We start from the raw sequence: 23,783 nt of genomic DNA on the forward strand, positions 1-23,783 counted from the left end.
ATAGTAAAACGTAATACTCACCACATTCAGTCAATCTGGGTCATTACATGAGGGTCTCGACTAGCACGGAAAAATAAACTTTGGACTTAAGTCGTGTGCAAAAACTTTTTATTGAATTTTTTTTCCGCTCATATATATGTATGGGAATATGAATGTTACTATGGGAGGCTCTAACATAGTAAAACGTAATACTCACCACATTCAATCAATCTGGGTCGTTACATGAGGGTCTTGACTAGCACGGAAAAATAAACTTTGGACTTAAGTCGTGTGCAAAAACTTTTTATTGAATTTTTTTTTCCGCTCATATATATGTATGGGAATATAAATGTTACTATGGGAGGCTCTAACATAGTAAAACGTAATACTCACCACATTCAATCAATCTGGGTCGTTACATGAGGGTCTCGACTAGCACGGAAAAATAAACTTTGGACTTAAGTCGTGTGCAAAAACTTTTTATTGATTTTTTTTCCCCTCATATATATGTATGGGAATATGAATGTTACTATGGGAGGCTCTAACATAGTAAAACGTAATACTCACCACATTCAGGCAATCTGGGTCGATACATGAGGGTCTCGACTAGCATGCAAAAATAAACTTTGGACTTAAGTCGTGTGCAAAAACTTTTTATTGAATTTTTTTTCCGCTCATATATATGTATGGGAATATAAATGTTACTATGGGAGGCTCTAACATAGTAAAACGTAATACTCGCCACATTCAGTCAATCTGGGTCGATACATGAGGGTCTCAACTAGCACGGAAAAATAAACTTTGGACTTAAGTCGTGTGCAAATACTTTTTATTGAATATTTTTTCCGCTCATATATATGTATGGGAATATGAATGTTACTATGGGAGGCTCTAACATAGTAAAACGTAATACTCGCCACATTCAGTCAATCTGGGTCGATACATGAGGGTCTCGACTAGCACGGAAAAATAAACTTTGGACTTAAGTCGTGTGCAAAAACTTTTTATTGAATTTTTTTTCCGCTCATATATATGTATGGGAATATAAATGTTACTATGGGAGGCTCTAACATAGTAAAACGTAATACTCGCCACATTCAGTCAATCTGGGTCGATACATGAGGGTCTCAACTAGCACGGAAAAATAAACTTTGGACTTAAGTCGTGTGCAAAAACTTTTTATTGAATATTTTTTCCGCTCATATATATGTATGGGAATATGAATGTTACTATGGGAGGCTCTAACATAGTAAAACGGAATACTCGCCACATTCAGTGAATCTGGGTCGATACATGAGGGTCTCAACTAGCATGCAAAAATAAACTTTGGACTTAAGTCGTGTGCAAAAACTTTTTATTGACTTTTTTTCCGCTCATATATATGTATGGGAATATGAATGTTACTATGGGAGGCTCTAACATAGTAAAACGGAATACTCGCCACATTCAGTGAATCTGGGTCGATACATGAGGGTCTCAACTAGCATGCAAAAATAAACTTTGGACTTAAGTCGTGTGCAAAAACTTTTTATTGACTTTTTTTCCGCTCATATATATGTATGGGAATATGAATGTTACTATGGGAGGCTCTAACATAGTAAAACGGAATACTCGCCACATTCAGGCAATCTGGGTCGATACATGAGGGTCTCAACTAGCACGGAAAAATAAACTTTGGACTTAAGTCGTGTGCAAAAACTTTTTATTGACTTTTTTTCCGCTCATATATATGTATGGGAATATAAATGTTACTATGGGAGGCTCTAACATAGTAAAACGTAATACTCGCCACATTCAGTCAATCTGGGTCGATACATGAGGGTCTCAACTAGCACGAAAAAATAAACTTTGGACTTAATTCGTGTGCAAAAACTTTTTATTGAATTTTTTTTCCGCTCATATATATGTATGGGAATAAAAATGTCACTATGGGAGGCTCTAACATAGTAAAACGTAATACTCGCCACATTCAGGCAATCTGGGTCGATACATGAGGGTCTCAACTAGCAAGGAAAAATAAACTTTGGACTTAAGTCGTGTGCAAAAACTTTTTATTGACTTTTTTTCCGCTCATATATATGCATGGGAATATGAATGTTACTATGGGAGGCTCTAACATAGTAAAACGGAATACTCGCCACATTCAGTGAATCTGGGTCGATACATGAGGGTCTCAACTAGCATGCAAAAATAAACTTTGGACTTAAGTCGTGTGCAAAAACTTTTTATTGACTTTTTTTCCGCTCATATATATGTATGGGAATATGAATGTTACTATGGGAGGCTCTAACATAGTAAAACGTAATACTCGCCACATTCAGTCAATCTGGGTCGATACATGAGGGTCTCGACTAGCACGGGAAAATAAACTTTGGACTTAAGTCGTGTGCAAAAACTTTTTATTGAATTTTTTTTTCCGCTCATATATATGTAGGGGAATATGAATGTTACTATGGGAGGCTCTAACATAGTAAAACGTAATACTCACCACATTCAGTCAATCTGGGTCGATACATGAGGGTCTCAACTAGCACGGAAAAATACACTTTTGACTTGAGTCGTGTGCAAAAATTTTTTATTGAATTTTTTTCCGCTCATATATATGTATAGGAATATGAGTGTTACTATGGGAGGCTCTAACATAGTAAAACGTAATACTCGCCACATTCAGTCAATCTGGGTCGATACATGAGGGTCTCGACTAGCACGGGAAAATAAACTTTGGACTTAAGTCGTGTGCAAAAACTTTTTATTGAATTTTTTTTTCCGCTCATATATATGTAGGGGAATATGAATGTTACTATGGGAGGCTCTAACATAGTAAAACGTAATACTCGCCACATTCAGTCAATCTGGGTCGATACATGAGGGTCTCAACTAGCACGGAAAAATACACTTTTGACTTGAGTCGTGTGCAAAAATTTTTTATTGAATTTTTTTTCCGCTCATATATATGTATGGGAATATGAGTGTTACTATGGGAGGCTCTAACATAGTAAAACGTAATACTCGCCACATTCAGTCAATCTGGGTCGATACATGAGGGTCTCGACTAGCACGGGAAAATAAACTTTGGACTTAAGTCGTGTGCAAAAACTTTTTATTGAATTTTTTTTCCGCTCATATATATGTATGGGAATATGAGTGTTACTATGGGAGGCTCTAACATAGTAAAACGTAATACTCGCCACATTCAGTCAATCTGGGTCGATACATGAGGGTCTCGACTAGCACGGGAAAATAAACTTTGGACTTAAGTCGTGTGCAAAAACTTTTTATTGAATTTTTTTTTCCGCTCATATATATGTAGGGGAATATGAATGTTACTATGGGAGGCTCTAACATAGTAAAACGGAATACTCGCCACATTCAGTCAATCTGGGTCGATACATGAGGGTCTCAACTAGCACGGAAAAATACACTTTTGACTTAAGTCGTGTGCAAAAAATTTTTATTGAATTTTTTTTCCGCTTATATATATGTATGGGAATATGAATGTTACTATGGGAGGCTCTAACATAGTAAAACGTAATACTCGCCACATTCAGTCAATCTGGGTCGATACATGAGGGTCTCGACTAGCACGGGAAAATAAACTTTGGACTTAAGTCGTGTGCAAAAACTTTTTATTGAATTTTTTTTTCCGCTCATATATATGTAGGGGAATATGAATGTTACTATGGGAGGCTCTAACATAGTAAAACGTAATACTCGCCACATTCAGTCAATCTGGGTCGATACATGAGGGTCTCGACTAGCACGGGAAAATAAACTTTGGACTTAAGTCGTGTGCAAAAACTTTTTATTGAATTTTTTTTTCCGCTCATATATATGTAGGGGAATATGAATGTTACTATGGGAGGCTCTAACATAGTAAAACGTAATACTCGCCACATTCAGTCAATCTGGGTCGATACATGAGGGTCTCGACTAGCACGGGAAAATAAACTTTGGACTTAAGTCGTGTGCAAAAACTTTTTATTGAATTTTTTTTTCCGCTCATATATATGTAGGGGAATATGAATGTTACTATGGGAGGCTCTAACATAGTAAAACGTAATACTCGCCACATTCAGTCAATCTGGGTCGATACATGAGGGTCTCGACTAGCACGGAAAAATAAACTTTGGACTTAAGTCGTGTGCAAAAACTTTTTATTGAATTTTTTTTTCCGCTCATATATATGTATGGGAATATGAAAGTTACTATGGGAGGCTCTAACATAGTAATACGTAATACTCGCCACATTTAGTCAATCTGGGTCGATACATGAGGGTCTCAACTAGCACGGGAAAATACACTTTTGACTTGAGTCGTGTGCAGAAATTTTTTATTGAATTTTTTTTTCCGCTCATATATATGTATGGGAATATGAAAGTTACTATGGGAGGCTCTAACATAGTAATACGTAATACTCGCCACATTCAGTCAATCTGGGTCGATACATGAGGGTCTCGACTAGCACGGGAAAATAAACTTTGGACTTAAGTCGTGTGCAAAAACTTTTTATTGAATTTTTTTTTCCGCTCATATATATGTATGGGAATATGAATGTTACTATGGGAGGCTCTAACATAGTAAAACGTAATACTCGCCACATTTAGTCAATCTGGGTCGATACATGAGGGTCTCAACTAGCACGGGAAAATACACTTTTGACTTGAGTCGTGTGCAGAAATTTTTTATTGAATTTTTTTTTCCGCTCATATATATGTATGGGAATATGAAAGTTACTATGGGAGGCTCTAACATAGTAATACGTAATACTCGCCACATTCAGTCAATCTGGGTCGATACATGAGGGTCTCAACTAGCACGGAAAAATACACTTTTGACTTAAGTCGTGTGCACAAAATTTTTATTGAATTTTTTTTCCGCTCATATATGTAGGGGAATATGAATGTTTCTATGGGAGGCTCTAACATAGTAAAACGTAATACTCGCCACATTCAGTCAATCTGGGTCGATACATGAGGGTCCCGACTAGCACGGAAAAATGAACTTTGGACTTAAGTCGTGTGCAAAAACTTTTTATTGAATATTGTTTTTCCGCTCATATATATGTAGGGGAATATGAATGTTACTATGGGAGGCTCTAACATAGTAAAACGTAATACTCACCACATTCAGTCAATCTGGGTCGATACATAAGGGTCTCGACTAGCACGGAAAAATAAACTTTGGACTTAAGTCGTGCGCAAAAATTTTTTATTGAATTTTTTTTCCGCTCATATATATGTATGGGAATATGAATGTTACTATGGGAGGCCCTAACATAGTAAAACGTAATACTCGCCACATCCAGTCAATCTGGGTCGATACATGAGGGTCTCGACTAGCACGGAAAAATAAACTTTGGACTTGAGTCGTGTGCAAAAACTTTTTATTGAATTTTTTTTCCGCTCATATATATGTATGGGAATATGAATGTTACTATGGGAGGCTCTAACATAGTAAAACGTAATACTCGCCACATTCAGTCAATCTGGGTCGATACATGAGGGTCTCGACTAGCACGGAAAAATAAACTTTGGACTTAAGTCGTGTGCAAAAACTTTTTATTGAATTTTTTTCCGCTCATATATATATATAGATATATGTATGGGAATATGAATGTTACTATGGGAGGCTCTAACATAGTAAATCGTAATACTCACCACATTCAGTCAATGTGGTTCGATACATGAGGGTCTCGACTAGCACGGAAAAATAAACTTTGGACTTAAGTCGTGTGCAAAAACTTTTTATTGAATTTTTTTTCCGCTCATATATATATGTATGGGAATATGAATGTTACTATGGGAGGCTCTAACATAGTAAAACGTAATACTCGCCACATTCAGTCAATCTGGGTCGATACATGAGGGTCTCAACTAGCACGGAAAAATAAACTTTGGACTTGAGTCGTGTGCAAAAACTTTTTACTGAATTTTTTTCCGCTCATATATATATGTAGGGGAATATGAATGTTACTATGGGAGGCTCTAACATAGTAAAACGTAATACTCGCCACATTCAGTCAATCTGGGTCGATACATAAGGGTCTCAACTAGCACGGAAAAATAAACTTTGGACTTAAGTCGTGTGCAAAAACTTTTTATTGAATTTTTTTCCGCTCATATATATGTATGGGAATATGAATGTTAATATGGGAGGCTCTAACATAGTAAAACGTAATACTCGCCACATTCAGGCAATCTGGGTCGATACATGAGGGTCTCAACTAGCACGGAAAAATAAACTTTGGACTTAAGTCGTGTGCAAAAACTTTTTATTGAATTTTTTCCGCTCATGTATATGTATGGGAATATGAATGTTACTATGGGAGGCTCTCACATAGTAAAACGTAATACTCACCACATTCAGTCAATCTGGGTCGTTACATGAGGGTCTCGACTAGCACGGAAAAATAAACTTTGGACTTAAGTCGTGTGCAAAAACTTTTTATTGAATTTTTTTTCCCGCTCATATATATGTATGGGAATATGAATGTTACTATGGGAGGCTCTAACATAGTAAAACGTAATACTCACCACATTCAGGCAATCGGGGTCGATACATGAGGGTCTCAACTAGCAAGAAAAAGTAAACGATGGACTTAAGTCGTGTGCAAAAACTTTTTATTGAATTTTTTTTCCGCTCATATATATGTATGGGAATATGAATGTTACTATGGGAGGCTCTAACATAGTAAAACGTAATACTCGCCACATTCAGGCAATCTGGGTCGATACATGATGGTCTCAACTAGCACGGAAAAATAAACTTTGGACTTAAGTCGTGTGCAAAAACTTTTTATTGAATTTTTTTCCGCTCATATATATGTATGGGAATATGAATGTTACTATGGGAGGCTCTAATATAGTAAAACGTAATACTCGCCACATTCAGGCAATCTGTGTCGATACATGAGGGTCTCGACTAGCACGGAAAAATAAACTTTGGACTTAAGTCGTGTGCAAGAACTTTTTATTGAATTTTTTTTCCGCTCATATATATGTATGGGAATATGAATGTTACTATGGGAGGCTCTAACATAGTAAAACGTAATACTCGCCACATTCAGTCAATCTGGGTCGATACATGAGGGTCTCAACTAGCATGCAAAAATAAACTTTGGACTTAAGTCGTGTGCAAAAACTTTTTATTGACTTTTTTTCCGCTCATATATATGTATGGGAATATGAATGTTACTATGGGAGGCTCTAACATAGTAAAACGTAATACTCGCCACATTCAGTCAATCTGGGTCGATACATGAGGGTCTCAACTAGCACGGAAAAATAAACTTTGGACTTAAGTCGTGTGCAAAAACTTTTTATTGATTTTTTTTCCGCTCATATATATGTATGGGAATATGAATGTTACTATGGGAGGCTCTAAAATAGTAAAACGTAATACTCGCCACATTCAGTCAATCTGGGTCGATACATGAGGGTCTCAACTAGCACGGAAAAATAAACTTTGGACTAAAGTCGTGTGCAAAAACTTTTTATTGAATTTTTTTTCCGCTCATATATATGTATGGGAATATGAATGTTACTATGGGAGGCTCTAACATAGTAAAACGTAATACTCGCCACATTCAGGCAATCTGGGTCGATACATGAGGGTCTCAACTAGCAAGGAAAAATAAACTTTGGACTTAAGTCGTGTGCAAAAACTTTTTATTGAATTTTTTTTCCGCTCATATATATGTATGGGAATATGAATGTTACTATGGGAGGCTCTAACATAGTAAAACGTAATACTCGCCACATTCAGTCAATCTGGGTCGATACATGAGGGTCTCAACTAGCACGGAAAAATAAACTTTGGACTTAAGTCGTGTGCAAAAACTTTTTATTGAATTTTTTTTCCGCTCATATATATGTATGGGAATATGAATGTTACTATGGGAGGTTCTAACATAGTAAAACGTAATACTTGCCACATTCAGTCAATCTAGGTCGATACATGAGGGTCTCAACTAGCAAGAAAAAATAAACTTTGGACTTAAGTCGTGTGCAAAAACTTTTTATTGAATTTTTTTTCCGCTCATATATATGTATGGGAATATGAATGTTACTATGGGAGGTTCTAACATAGTAAAACGTAATACTCACCACATTCAGTCAATCTGGGTCATTACATGAGGGTCTCGACTAGCACGGAAAAATAAACTTTGGACTTAAGTCGTGTGCAAAAACTTTTTATTGAATTTTTTTTCCGCTCATATATATGTATGGGAATATGAATGTTACTATGGGAGGCTCTAACATAGTAAAACGTAATACTCACCACATTCAATCAATCTGGGTCGTTACATGAGGGTCTTGACTAGCACGGAAAAATAAACTTTGGACTTAAGTCGTGTGCAAAAACTTTTTATTGAATTTTTTTTTCCGCTCATATATATGTATGGGAATATAAATGTTACTATGGGAAGCTCTAACATAGTAAAACGTAATACTCACCACATTCAATCAATCTGGGTCGTTACATGAGGGTCTCGACTAGCACGGAAAAATAAACTTTGGACTTAAGTCGTGTGCAAAAACTTTTTATTGATTTTTTTTCCCCTCATATATATGTATGGGAATATGAATGTTACTATGGGAGGCTCTAACATAGTAAAACGTAATACTCACCACATTCAGGCAATCTGGGTCGATACATGAGGGTCTCGACTAGCACGGAAAAATAAACTTTGGACTTAAGTCGTGTGCAAAAACTTTTTATTGAATTTTTTTTCCGCTCATATATATGTATGGGAATATAAATGTTACTATGGGAGGCTCTAACATAGTAAAACGTAATACTCGCCACATTCAGTCAATCTGGGTCGATACATGAGGGTCTCAACTAGCACGGAAAAATAAACTTTGGACTTAAGTCGTGTGCAAATACTTTTTATTGAATATTTTTTCCGCTCATATATATGTATGGGAATATGAATGTTACTATGGGAGGCTCTAACATAGTAAAACGTAATACTCGCCACATTCAGGCAATCTGGGTCGATACATGAGGGTCTCAACTAGCAAGGAAAATAAACTTTGGACTTAAGTCGTGTGCAAAAACTTTTTATTGACTTTTTTTCCGCTCATATATATGTATGGGAATATGAATGTTACTATGGGAGGCTCTAACATAGTAAAACGTAATACTCGCCACATTCAGTCAATCTGGGTCGATACATGAGGGTCTCGACTAGCACGGAAAAATAAACTTTGGACTTAAGTCGTGTGCAAAAACTTTTTATTGAATTTTTTTTCCGCTCATATATATGTATGGGAATATAAATGTTACTATGGGAGGCTCTAACATAGTAAAACGTAATACTCGCCACATTCAGTCAATCTGGGTCGATACATGAGGGTCTCAACTAGCACGGAAAAATAAACTTTGGACTTAAGTCGTGTGCAAAAACTTTTTATTGAATATTTATTCCGCTCATATATATGTATGGGAATATGAATGTTACTATGGGAGGCTCTAACATAGTAAAACGGAATACTCGCCACATTCAGTGAATCTGGGTCGATACATGAGGGTCTCAACTAGCATGCAAAAATAAACTTTGGACTTAAGTCGTGTGCAAAAACTTTTTATTGACTTTTTTTCCGCTCATATATATGTATGGGAATATGAATGTTACTATGGGAGGCTCTAACATAGTAAAACGGAATACTCGCCACATTCAGTCAATCTGGGTCGATACATGAGGGTCTCAACTAGCATGCAAAAATAAACTTTGGACTTAAGTCGTGTGCAAAAACTTTTTATTGACTTTTTTTCCGCTCATATATATGTATGGGAATATGAATGTTACTATGGGAGGCTCTAACATAGGAAAACGGAATACTCGCCACATTCAGTGAATCTGGGTCGATATATATATATGTATGGGAATATAAATGTTACTATGGGAGGCTCTAACATAGTAAAACGTAATACTCACCACATTCAATCAATCTGGGTCGTTACATGAGGGTCTCGACTAGCACGGAAAAATAAACTTTGGACTTAAGTCGTGTGCAAAAACTTTTTATTGATTTTTTTTCCCCTCATATATATGTATGGGAATATGAATGTTACTATGGGAGGCTCTAACATAGTAAAACGTAATACTCACCACATTCAGGCAATCTGGGTCGATACATGAGGGTCTCGACTAGCACGGAAAAATAAACTTTGGACTTAAGTCGTGTGCAAAAACTTTTTATTGAATTTTTTTTCCGCTCATATATATGTATGGGAATATAAATGTTACTATGGGAGGCTCTAACATAGTAAAACGTAATACTCGCCACATTCAGTCAATCTGGGTCGATACATGAGGGTCTCAACTAGCACGGAAAAATAAACTTTGGACTTAAGTCGTGTGCAAATACTTTTTATTGAATATTTTTTCCGCTCATATATATGTATGGGAATATGAATGTTACTATGGGAGGCTCTAACATAGTAAAACGTAATACTCGCCACATTCAGGCAATCTGGGTCGATACATGAGGGTCTCAACTAGCAAGGAAAATAAACTTTGGACTTAAGTCGTGTGCAAAAACTTTTTATTGACTTTTTTTCCGCTCATATATATGTATGGGAATATGAATGTTACTATGGGAGGCTCTAACATAGTAAAACGTAATACTCGCCACATTCAGTCAATCTGGGTCGATACATGAGGGTCTCGACTAGCACGGAAAAATAAACTTTGGACTTAAGTCGTGTGCAAAAACTTTTTATTGAATTTTTTTTCCGCTCATATATATGTATGGGAATATAAATGTTACTATGGGAGGCTCTAACATAGTAAAACGTAATACTCGCCACATTCAGTCAATCTGGGTCGATACATGAGGGTCTCAACTAGCACGGAAAAATAAACTTTGGACTTAAGTCGTGTGCAAAAACTTTTTATTGAATATTTTTTCCGCTCATATATATGTATGGGAATATGAATGTTACTATGGGAGGCTCTAACATAGTAAAACGGAATACTCGCCACATTCAGTGAATCTGGGTCGATACATGAGGGTCTCAACTAGCATGCAAAAATAAACTTTGGACTTAAGTCGTGTGCAAAAACTTTTTATTGACTTTTTTTCCGCTCATATATATGTATGGGAATATGAATGTTACTATGGGAGGCTCTAACATAGTAAAACGGAATACTCGCCACATTCAGTCAATCTGGGTCGATACATGAGGGTCTCAACTAGCATGCAAAAATAAACTTTGGACTTAAGTCGTGTGCAAAAACTTTTTATTGACTTTTTTTCCGCTCATATATATGTATGGGAATATGAATGTTACTATGGGAGGCTCTAACATAGGAAAACGGAATACTCGCCACATTCAGTGAATCTGGGTCGATACATGAGGGTCTCAACTAGCATGCAAAAATAAACTTTGGACTTAAGTCGTGTGCAAAAACTTTTTATTGACTTTTTTTCCGCTCATATATATGTATGGGAATATGAATGTTACTATGGGAGGCTCTAACATAGTAAAACGGAATACTCGCCACATTCAGGCAATCTGGGTCGATACATGAGGGTCTCAACTAGCACGGAAAAATAAACTTTGGACTTAAGTCGTGTGCAAAAACTTTTTATTGAATTTTTTTTCCGCTCATATATATGTATGGGAATATAAATGTTACTATGGGAGGCTCTAACATAGTAAAACGTAATGCTCGCCACATTCAGTCAATCTGGGTCGATACATGAGGGTCTCAACTAGCACGGAAAAATAAACTTTGGACTTAAGTCGTGTGCAAAAACTTTTTATTGAATTTGTTTTCCGCTCATATATATGTATGGGAATAAAAATGTCACTATGGGAGGCTCTAACATAGTAAAACGTAATACTCGCCACATTCAGGCAATCTGGGTCGATACATGAGGGTCTCAACTAGCAAGGAAAAATAAACTTTGGACTTAAGTCGTGTGCAAAAACTTTTTATTGACTTTTTTTCCGCTCATATATATGCATGGGAATATGAATGTTACTATGGGAGGCTCTAACATAGTAAAACGGAATACTCGCCACATTCAGTGAATCTGGGTCGATACATGAGGGTCTCAACTAGCATGCAAAAATAAACTTTGGACTTAAGTCGTGTGCAAAAACTTTTTATTGACTTTTTTTCCGCTCATATATATGTATGGGAATATGAATGTTACTATGGGAGGCTCTAACATAGTAAAACGTAATACTCGCCACATTCAGTCAATCTGGGTCGATACATGAGGGTCTCGACTAGCACGGGAAAATAAACTTTGGACTTAAGTCGTGTGCAAAAACTTTTTATTGAATTTTTTTTCCGCTCATATATATGTAGGGGAATATGAATGTTACTATGGGAGGCTCTAACATAGTAAAACGTAATACTCGCCACATTCAGTCAATCTGGGTCGATACATGAGGGTCTCAACTAGCACGGAAAAATACACTTTTGACTTGAGTCGTGTGCAAAAATTTTTTATTGAATTTTTTTCCGCTCATATATATGTATGGGAATATGAGTGTTACTATGGGAGGCTCTAACATAGTAAAACGTAATACTCGCCACATTCAGTCAATCTGGGTCGATACATGAGGGTCTCGACTAGCACGGGAAAATAAACTTTGGACTTAAGTCGTGTGCAAAAACTTTTTATTGACTTTTTTTCCGCTCATATATATGTATGGGAATATGAATGTTACTATGGGAGGCTCTAACATAGTAAAACGTAATACTCGCCACATTCAGTCAATCTGGGTCGATACATGAGGGTCTCGACTAGCACGGGAAAATAAACTTTGGACTTAAGTCGTGTGCAAAAACTTTTTATTGAATTTTTTTTCCGCTCATATATATGTATGGGAATATGAAAGTTACTATGGGAGGCTCTAACATAGTAAAACGTAATACTCGCCACATTCAGTCAATCTGGGTCGATACATGAGGGTCTCGACTAGCACGGGAAAATAAACTTTGGACTTAAGTCGTGTGCAAAAACTTTTTATTGAATTTTTTTTCCGCTCATATATATGTATGTGAATATGAGTGTTACTATGGGAGGCTCTAACATAGTAAAACGTAATACTCGCCACATTCAGTCAATCTGGGTCGATACATGAGGGTCTCGACTAGCACGGGAAAATAAACTTTGGACTTAAGTCGTGTGCAAAAACTTTTTATTGAATTTTTTTTTCCGCTCATATATATGTAGGGGAATATGAATGTTACTATGGGAGGCTCTAACATAGTGAAACGTAATACTCGCCACATTCAGTCAATCTGGGTCGATACATGAGGGTCTCGACTAGCACGGGAAAATAAACATTGGACTTAAGTCGTGTGCAAAAACTTTTTATTGATTTTTTTTATCCGCTCATATATATGTAGGGGAATATGAATGTTACTATGGGAGGCTCTAACATAGTAAAACGTAATACTCGCCACATTCAGTCAATCTGGGTCGATACATGAGGGTCTCAACTAGCACGGAAAAATACACTTTTGACTTGAGTCGTGTGCAAAAATTTTTTATTGAATTTTTTTTCCGCTCATATATATGTATGGGAATATGAGTGTTACTATGGGAGGCTCTAACATAGTAAAACGTAATACTCGCCACATTCAGTCAATCTGGGTCGATACATGAGGGTCTCGACTAGCACGGGAAAATAAACTTTGGACTTAAGTCGTGTGCAAAAACTTTTTATTGAATTTTTTTTCCGCTCATATATATGTATGGGAATATGAGTGTTACTATGGGAGGCTCTAACATAGTAAAACGTAATACTCGCCACATTCAGTCAATCTGGGTCGATACATGAGGGTCTCGACTAGCACGGGAAAATAAACTTTGGACTTAAGTCGTGTGCAAAAACTTTTTATTGAATTTTTTTTTCCGCTCATATATATGTAGGGGAATATGAATGTTACTATGGGAGGCTCTAACATAGTAAAACGGAATACTCGCCACATTCAGTCAATCTGGGTCGATACATGAGGGTCTCAACTAGCACGGAAAAATACACTTTTGACTTAAGTCGTGTGCAAAAAATTTTTATTGAATTTTTTTTCCGCTTATATATATGTATGGGAATATGAATGTTACTATGGGAGGCTCTAACATAGTAAAACGTAATACTCGCCACATTCAGTCAATCTGGGTCGATACATGAGGGTCTCGACTAGCACGGGAAAATAAACTTTGGACTTAAGTCGTGTGCAAAAACTTTTTATTGAATTTTTTTTTCCGCTCATATATATGTAGGGGAATATGAATGTTACTATGGGAATCTAACATAGTAAAACGTAATACTCGCCACATTCAGTCAATCTGGGTCGATACATGAGGGTCTCGACTAGCACGGGAAAATAAACTTTGGACTTAAGTCGTGTGCAAAAACTTTTTATTGAATTTTTTTTCCGCTCATATATATGTAGGGGAATATGAATGTTACTATGGGAGGCTCTAACATAGTAAAACGTAATACTCGCCACATTCAGTCAATCTGGGTCGATACATGAGGGTCTCAACTAGCACGGAAAAATACACTTTTGACTTGAGTCGTGTGCAAAAATTTTTTATTGAATTTTTTTTCCGCTCATATATATGTATGGGAATATGAAAGTTACTATGGGAGGCTCTAACATAGTAAAACGTAATACTCGCCACATTCAGTCAATCTGGGTCGATACATGAGGGTCTCAACTAGCACGGAAAAATACACTTTTGACTTAAGTCGTGTGCAAAAAATTTTTATTGAATTTTTTTTTCCGCTCATATATATGTATGGGAATATGAGTGTTACTATGGGAGGCTCTAACATAGTAAAACGTAATACTCACCACATTCAGTCAATCTGGGTCGATACATGAGGGTCTCGACTAGCACGGGAAAATAAACTTTGGACTTAAGTCGTGTGCAAAAACTTTTTATTGAATTTTTTTTTCCGCTCATATATATGTAGGGGAATATGAATGTTACTATGGGAGGCTCTAACATAGTAAAACGTAATACTCGCCACATTCAGTCAATCTGGGTCGATACATGAGGGTCTCGACTAGCACGGAAAAATAAACTTTGGACTTAAGTCGTGTGCAAAAACTTTTTATTGAATTTTTTTTCCGCTTATATATATATGTATGGGAATATGAATGTTACTATGGGAGGCTCTAACATAGTAAAACGTAATACTCGCCACATTTAGTCAATCTGGGTCGATACATGAGGGTCTCAACTAGCACGGAAAAATACACTTTTGACTTGAGTCGTGTGCAGAAATTTTTTATTGAATTTTTTTTTCCGCTCATATATATGTATGGGAATATGAAAGTTACTATGGGAGGCTCTAACATAGTAAAACGTAATACTCGCCACATTCAGTCAATCTGGGTCGATACATGAGGGTCTCAACTAGCACGGAAAAATACACTTTTGACTTGAGTCGTGTGCAGAAATTTTTTATTGAATTTTTTTTCCGCTCATATATATGTATGGGAATATGAATGTTACTATGGGAGGCTCTAACATAGTAAAACGTAATACTCGCCACATTCAGTCAATCTGGGTCGATACATGAGGGTCTCAACTAGCACGGAAAAATTCACTTTTGACTAAAGTTGTGGGCAAAAAATTTTTATTGAATTTTTTTTCCGCTCATATATATGTAGGGGAATATGAATGTTTCTATGGGTGGCTCTAACATAGTAAAACGTGATACTCGCCACATTCAGTCAATCTGGGTCGATACATGAGGGTCTCGACTAGCACGGAAAAATAAACTTTGGACTTGAGTCGTGTGCAAAAACTTTTTATTGAATTTTTTTTCCGCTCATATATATGTATGGGAATATGAATGTTACTATGGGAGGCTTTAACATAGTAAAACGTAATACTCGCCACATTCAGTCAATCTGGGTCGATACATGAGGGTCTCGACTAGCACGGAAAAATAAACTTTGGACTTAAGTCGTGTTCGCGATGTCGTTAATGATTTTTATATTGATAAAAGAAATTATCACCAACATTCAGCCACAAATATTTTTGGTGGTTGCTTTTAAGAATAGATTCACAAATTAGTAAGGTTACGTGAATTCACCCACCAAGCCACTAAAATACTTTGTAGTTTGACATGTAGGTGGCGCTGTTGATAGTTCACCTTTTCGCCGTTAGAGGGCAAAATGAAATTTCAGTGGGTGAATATTTTGGTGGGTAAATTCACGCTACAATAGTATTTACTTTGTTGACAGCTTTTTATAACCAAAACAAAAGGAAAGTTGAGCAAAATCAAATTATCAATTTCATCTCTCACTAAACCGATTGTAATTGTAACTAAATTTTGAGTTGAATATTAGTTTATGTTTTAAACTGTTTGATCGGAATCTGTTAAAGAAATGGCCTCTCTGTTTGACCAATATTCTTCAGCTTTGATACGAGAAAATACCAGCAGCGAGACGGATCCGCCCAATCGTCCACCTTCTTCTGGTTATGTTAGTGTTCGTATGAAAAAGGAGATACCGATATTCGCGAAGCAGAAAATGAATTTAAATTTGCCGGCAGGTATTTTGTATCTGTCCGTGCAGAACGATTGGTTAATAATCCTTATGACGAATCTTACTATACTGCGAATGAACATCAAGCAGCCAAACGAGTTTACGGAGGTTCCTATCGATAAGTATGTTGGAGGATTAAAGCCTACCAGTTTATTTTTGGATCCATTGGGAGCGCATCTGTTTATAACTTTTTGTCCGAAATCTCCCGGTTTTACTCCGGAAGTTTTGTATTTGCAACGGAGCAGCTTCAAGCCGAAGTTCATTTCAAAGGTTGTATAATTATTCTATTAGTGGAGAGAAAACATAAAACAAGTTTTGCTTTTAGCTAAAAGATCAAGATATTACTGCTGTAGGATTTAATTATTCCAATAGCTCAGAGCTCACGACGGGACCGATACTATTAGGCACTAGTAAAGGAACTATTTGGGAGGCTGAACTGGGCATTGAAGGCGGAGATAAGTTGATGCAGCAAAACGTCCGGCAGGTCTTTGATGTGGGCACTGGTGGCGATAGCCGACCGATTTCCGGGATCGAATTTCATATGCGACATGAACAGAAAAGCATTCATTGTATCATTCTGGTGCTGACGTTAGACCGAATCTATACATTCCACGAAACCATTCGCGGGGTTGAATCGAAGATGACAACTGGTCTTTTACAGAGAGTTTTCAACTCTTACTTGAACATCCCGGAGCAGTTGAACGATTTCGAACATGTAGTCAGTAAGATGAGCTATTCTAAGCTGCAGTTTAACTACGAGGAAGATTTTCCAAAAAGCTTTGGTTGTTTAACGGAAGACGGCATAAATTATCAAGAGCTTGACCCTAAAATGGACACTCCACAATTTGTTGTGCAAAAAGAATTGATTCCGTATCCAGCACAAGAAGACATCACGCAACCGCAGCAGGAGAATTCGTATAAGGTGGCACCGAAATGCAACACCCCATTGTCTTTTGTTTTGACTGATTTTCATGCAATTCTGTTATACGCCGATCACGTTACGGCAATATCGCTGCTAAACTATCAAATCGTTTACGAGGAGTATTTTGTTGAGCAGTACGGCAAGCTTACTAACGTACTGAAAGATGTGCGATCCAATGTGACCTATGTCTACAGCAATAAAATGATTTTTCGCTATAAGATTAACAATGAACAACGCAATGCTTGGCGCTTGTATGCTGATCGACAGAAGTTCGAATTGGCACTTCAATATTGCAACGATAATCCAGCTCATCGAGATATCGTTCTAGTCAAGCAAGCGCAGTCGTTCTTTGATCTTGGAGATTATCTAGAAGCAGCACGGATATACTCCAATACTCAGTTGAGTTTCGAAGAGGTTTGTTTACGTTTTTTGCAACGCAATCAGAACGACGCCCTGATGCTGTACTTAAAGAATCGGTTAGCCAAGTTGAAACCACAGGAGAAAACGCAGATCACCATGTTAATTGTGTGGATGGTTGAACTTTATTTGATAGAAATCTCTCGCTGTGCTAAAGGTGAAAATGCTGATCGAGAGCGAGTGCTACAGAAGGAATTTGATGCGTTCATGCAGACAGCGATCGTGATTGACTGTATGAAAAAGAATCGATCAGTTATTTACGATTTGATGGCTTCACATGGAGACAACCACAATCTAACCGCTTTAACGACTATTCATCAGGACTACGAAAGTGTCTTGCAGCAGTATGTTAACCAGTCTCGTTTCGACGATGCTTTGGCGGTACTACGCGCTCAGAATCGTTTAGAGTTGGTGTACAAATACGCACCTGTTGTGATGGAAGAGTTGCCTGCTGAGACGATATCGGTCTTAATCGCCTACGGAAAACGATTGGATCCAATTAGGTTGATTCCTTCTTTGCTCTGTTTGGACAGCCCCAAACACATTTCTGAGATTGTAAAATATTTAGAATTCTGTATCCATTCCGCGGGTTGCACCGAACCGGCCATTCATAACTATCTGATTCAATTGTATAGTGATAATTTCCGCGAGAAACTGCTCACATTCCTTGAAACTCAGGGTAAGGAGATCACTATGGTGAGTTATGACGCACACTTCGCTCTACGAATATGTCTGAAGCATCGAATCAAAGATGCTAGTGTGTTTTTACAGTGTCTACTAGAAATGTGGGTCTCGGCTGTTGAATTGGCTCTGACCTTTGATATTCAGCTGGCGAAAAACACTGCTTCACAGGCACGGGATAAATCGCTACGCAAGAAGCTGTGGCTCATAATTGCGGAGAAGGAGATTCGCGGCAAGCATGAAAATGTGCAAGAGGCATTGAAAATCTTGAAGGAATGCGATCTACTTCGGATAGAGGATCTGTTGCCGTACTTTTCGGATTTCCAAAAAATTGATCACTTCAAGGAGGCCATCTGCGAATCGCTTAAGGAATATAATATTCGAATACAGGAGCAGCGCAAAGATATGGAGGAGTCGGCGAAATCGGCAGAACGGGTACGATCGGAATTGCAAACTTTCCGCAACCGGTCAGTTACGGTTGGGGCCCAGGAGCAGTGCGCCATCTGTGGTGTTTATCTGTTGCTAAAGCCTTTTTTTATATTTCACTGTGGTCACAAATTTCATGGCGACTGTTTAGAACGACAACTGCTTCCACAATTGAGTGAGTGGATAAGAATTTAGTGTTGCTGTTGATTTTTCATATTCTTTTTTTTCCTCAGGCTCGGCAGTGGTTAGCCATTTGATGAACTTGAAGCAGCAGTTGAATGTAGCGCAAAGTCAATCTATCGAAACAGGAAGTCACGGTGGCGACACGATGTCCAGTAAGGAGCATTTGAAGAACCAAATCGAAGAAATTCTTGCATCGGATTGCCTATACTGCGGTGAAGTGATGATTAACACTATTGATCGAGCGTTCATAGAGAACTGGGAAAAGGTTGACAGCGACTGGCAATAAGTTAGAATGGTAAATTTATAAATACACAGGATCCTCAATAAATCATGTTAATAAAACACATGTATTTGGTCCTTACAATTGTCAAATGCATATTCTTTGACAAAAGTTGACATGAAAAATTGATCAAGCGACTTGATTTTACTTTCGTGATTTTCACAATTTGTTCAGCGGGTTACACATATCTCGACGATTGCATATTGGTTACTCATCAATCATCTCGATTCGTTGAAAACACAAGAGACTTTGTTGAGAGTTCGAAATCCTCGGGGTGAATTAACCCATTCATCGCGTGGATGTCGTATAGCACGATGAGCCCCGGTGAAGAAAGTCATGAACCCTTTGGAAGATTGACTTCTTTCTCAACGATGTAAGAATACTAAGTAAAGTAACTCGACTTTATGAAAAAGGAAAGCCCAACATTTCAATTTCCATTTTGATTCACTGTTTATTGACACAGATTCTATCTCTAACTCTTAGTGATAACTAACCAATTTATTCTCCCACACAAAACGTTTTCGCTTTTTTTAGCAGTTTTTTACTAGAGAAATGTTAATTGGAAACAAATCGCTAAACTATCAAGTACCACTCGATTTTTCACTGCTTGTTCTAACGTAAAATCGAATAATTTTTGATAACAATAATTTTCAACCTGATAAAATTATATTTAATAGCAGTGATGGAATATGAAAGTCAATGAACAATGAAAGATCACGTGGTGCGCTCTTCGTATCTTTGATCGTTGTCACGTCCCCTTTCGAGAACATCATCATGAGTGATGTGGTTAGTTTATAAATAAAGTAGTTGTAGAAGATGTTTAACAAATATTTTTAGGAAATAAAAAACAGTAACTACAATAATGCTTCAAAGTGAGCTGCACGTCTTTCGATACATAAGTTTAAGTAGTTAACAGATAGTTATTGCTGAAATCAGTTAATGGTCAGTTCATTAAGATCATATATGAGATCGTTTCTAAAAATATATATAAAAAAACCGTAACAACAGCACTGGAACGTGTTGGAACGATCTTACACTGCGGTGGTGGCCGCTGGCGAAGCTTCGATGTCCGGTGGTGTGCCTATGGCGGACGAAATATCTGATGAAAGCTTTATTCCAAAGCCTGTCATCTCAAATAGTTTCGACAGGTCCGTTATCGGCGCTTTTTTAGCCACCTCGAAAAGTTCTTTCTTTGAGTATTTGCACCGTATTCTACTTGGCCTCTCAACCGGCTTCTTCAATAAAACTTGATTCAAACGTACAATAATCATTGCAAAATCTCCAGTTTTATAACCTGTATAGTGCTCTAAAGTTTTATTCCAGCCCGGCAGATTGTTCATCCGCATCGCTATGAACAGTGCTGCACAGGCCATTTTAGAGTCACTCAGTTGTATGAACCCGTAATACATCAAAGCTGATTCTAGGATGTAGCGTGCTAGGGTTAATACCGGCAAGCTGACTCTACCGGCAAGAGCGTAGCGACGAAGAAAGCGATATGAGATTGGAATGCCCAGTTCGTGTCCGATTGTATTTAAAACCTTTATCTCCATTAGTATCAAGTCGTAGCGTTCGAATGCATCGTCACAGATGTAGTGCAAATCGTTCGACAACAGCGGTCTGTGTTCCTCGTACTTACTAGCAACAAACAGAGCGGTTGCCCCGAGCAATTGCATATATTCTTTTTCGATTATTGCACGCGAAAGATAGATATCGACAATCTTCACCGCTAGATAGAGAGTCTCGTGGTATAACTCGAATTGTTCAATAACATCTACCATCCAATCGACAAGCATCGCTCGTGTCCATTCGAGAATATATGGCTGCTTGGTCATATAATCCGGTATAATAAAATGCTTTTCACGATCTTTCAGATATTCGAAGATTTCGAAAGCATAGTTGGGTACCAGATGCACATGGTTTCTGTATCGTTGGTCAAAATCATAAATTTTTGGTATCTTTTCGATCGGCGATGTCAAATTCTTTTTAGTAGGTATTTCTTTATTAGTACCTTCCGACTGCTCTGGCTTGATCAACAGGTCCACAGCGTTTGCAGTGGTAATTGATAACTTTTCGTTGTCGAAACCCTTGTCGCTTTTCACGATGTTATTTACTAAACCGGATAGCTCGGACTTCAACGTACAATCGGCGTAATTAAGTTTCACATCGGTACTGGCTTCGAATGGATTCGTATCCACATATGTTTGTTGGGTGCTGGTTGCTATCGGGAAAGTTTGTAGGACATTTGGATGTGACTGCAATACATCGGATTTACCTGTAGTAAGCTCATTATCACACTTTTGCTCCGGCACTTGCTCGCGAAGAATAATCGCATCGCTGCTTGTGACCAATGAGTATATACAGATAAAAAAGAAAACATTAATGTTTTTGTCTGCATTAGAAGCAAAAAAAAAGGCAATCTACACGTGCTTTTGGGTTATGACGAAGTTCTCTTAAAACAAGCGAATGCTATTTGGAATGATATTAGTAAAGCACTTTCAGCCGAAAATTGTTAAATTTGTGAATTTTTGAAAAAATCTACCGAATGTAAAAAATTTCCCGTGCTGCTCTTACATTTTTAGAGTTCTACGTCACTAATCTCAACAAACAAAGGCCCTTTTAAACTATCTTACGTACCTGTTTGTTTTCCGTTGGGTTGCGGCCAATAACCCAACCTTCGATTCAATCGAATCCTTCAAAGTAGCTTTATGGACATTGCTCTGCGTCTGGTGAAATGGGGCGTCATTTGTTACATCACCGAAAGCCAATCGTTTCACGCCTTTGTCGTTTTTAGTAAATATTTCTTTATTCGTATCTTCCGACTGCTCTGGTTTGGTCAGCAGATCCACAGCGCTTGCAGTGGTATTTGATACCTTGCGGTCGTCGGAACAGTTGTCGCTTTTCACGATGTTCTCTTCTAAACCGGATAGCTCGGACTTCAACGTACAATCGGCGCAATTAGATTCCTCATTAGTACTGGCTTCGAAGGAATTGGTGTCCACATGCTGTTGCTGGGAGCTGGTTTCCATCGGGAGAGTTTGTAGGACATTTGGATGTGGCTTGAATGCATCGGATTTGCCTGTAAGCTGATTATCACGCTCTTGATGCGGCACTGGTTCGCGAAGAATAATCGCATCGCTGCTTGCGGCCAACGAGTATATACAGGTAAAAAAGAAAACATTTCTCTGCATTAGAAGTGAAAAAGGCCAACTACACGTGCTTACGGGTTCTGAGTTGTGACGAAGATCTCTAAAAACAAGCATATGCTACACTACCACTATTCGCATAATAGTCCTATGTAAAATTTGAGTGTTTTCTCATTTATTGGCAATAATGGGTCCATTTGCCATGCCATGCTTTTCAATAATAGCTATTAAAAAAGTAAGGTTTGATTTCCACATCCTCGATATTAATGACAATTCTTGAAGAACATGCCAAAATGGACACATTTCCGCAAAAGAAAAAAACAAGAAAACATAGGACGCGAATAGTGGCAATACATATTTGGAATGGTATTCCACATTGTTTAATGGCGTAGGAATGAAAGTTCCCGTGCTACTGCTATGTTTTCAGAGTTCTATGTCACTAATGGTAACATACAAAGGCCCTTTAAACCATCCTACGTACCTGTTCATAATCCATTGGGTGGCGGCCAATAATGCAACCTTTGAATCAATCGAATCCTTCAAAGTAGCTCTATGGACATCGTTCTGCGTCTGGCGAAATAGGGCGTCATTTGTCACATCCCCGAAAGCCAATCGTTTTACGTCGTTTTTTGGCATACTGTCCTCGGTTTTACGCTTTTCTGCATTTTGATCGTTGGCTGCAATCGTTGTAACAGTCGCTTTTATTTCTAGTACGGAAGTAATTCCTTCGTCTATATCGAGTCCTACCATAGCCTAAACTTAATGGCACACTTTACTACTTTTTACAAATAGTTAAACGATTTTAATGAACGATTCACATGCGATCACAAAAGCACACTTTTTGCAGTTTCAACGAACGCTTATTTTAAATTTTCGAAATTTTCTCATCAAAAGCAAACCACGTGCTTTCGAAATCAAACCCTAATGCGCAATAAGTCGCTAGCAAAGATGCCAGGAGTTTTAAAAAAATGTTTGCTGCTGCTCGAAAGTCGACAACAAAATTTAAAAAAGAGATTTTGTACATTACGTAACAGACCGAAGGGAGGGGGGGAGAAGAAGTCTCCCAGTTGGTCTCGAGGTACCACGCTGGCTGAACAAGCCAGTCGTCGTAGGTTCGAGTCTCGGCTCGGGAGAGACTGTTAGTGTCAGTAGGATCGTAGCGCTAGCCCCGCAGTTGTTCTGACACTTAACAGTGGGCTGCGAAGGCTG

General features: G+C 37.7%; 2 protein-coding genes across 3 annotated transcripts; one reads left to right on the forward strand and one right to left on the reverse strand.

Annotated features, from left to right (window-relative positions):
- The first annotated feature begins 16,196 nt into the window (after positions 1–16,196).
- On the forward strand, positions 16,197–19,616 carry LOC129717676 (vacuolar protein sorting-associated protein 18 homolog). The gene is made up of 3 exons (XM_055667758.1): positions 16,197–16,792; positions 16,848–19,143; positions 19,202–19,616. Exons 1-3 carry the CDS (start codon positions 16,364–16,366, stop codon positions 19,435–19,437), a joined length of 2,961 nt encoding a protein of 986 aa, XP_055523733.1. The 5' UTR covers positions 16,197–16,363; the 3' UTR covers positions 19,438–19,616.
- Positions 19,617–19,889: 273 nt separating this feature from the next.
- On the reverse strand, positions 19,890–23,451 carry LOC129717677 (G2/mitotic-specific cyclin-B2-like). 2 transcript variants are annotated; one of them, XM_055667760.1, is made up of 4 exons: positions 23,056–23,451; positions 22,066–22,566; positions 21,704–21,765; positions 19,890–21,649 (listed from the first exon to the last, which is right to left on the reverse strand). In XM_055667760.1, exons 1-4 carry the CDS (start codon positions 23,322–23,324, stop codon positions 20,463–20,465), a joined length of 2,019 nt encoding a protein of 672 aa, XP_055523735.1. In that variant the 5' UTR covers positions 23,325–23,451; the 3' UTR covers positions 19,890–20,462. The 2 variants fall into 2 exon arrangements, with proteins under 2 accessions (XP_055523735.1, XP_055523734.1); XM_055667759.1 differs by having other exon boundaries at positions 19,890–21,765.
- Between the last annotated feature and the right edge of the window lie 332 nt (positions 23,452–23,783).

Source organism: Wyeomyia smithii, chromosome 1, assembly GCF_029784165.1.
Source record: "Wyeomyia smithii strain HCP4-BCI-WySm-NY-G18 chromosome 1, ASM2978416v1, whole genome shotgun sequence".
Taxonomy (NCBI): domain Eukaryota; kingdom Metazoa; phylum Arthropoda; class Insecta; order Diptera; family Culicidae; genus Wyeomyia; species Wyeomyia smithii.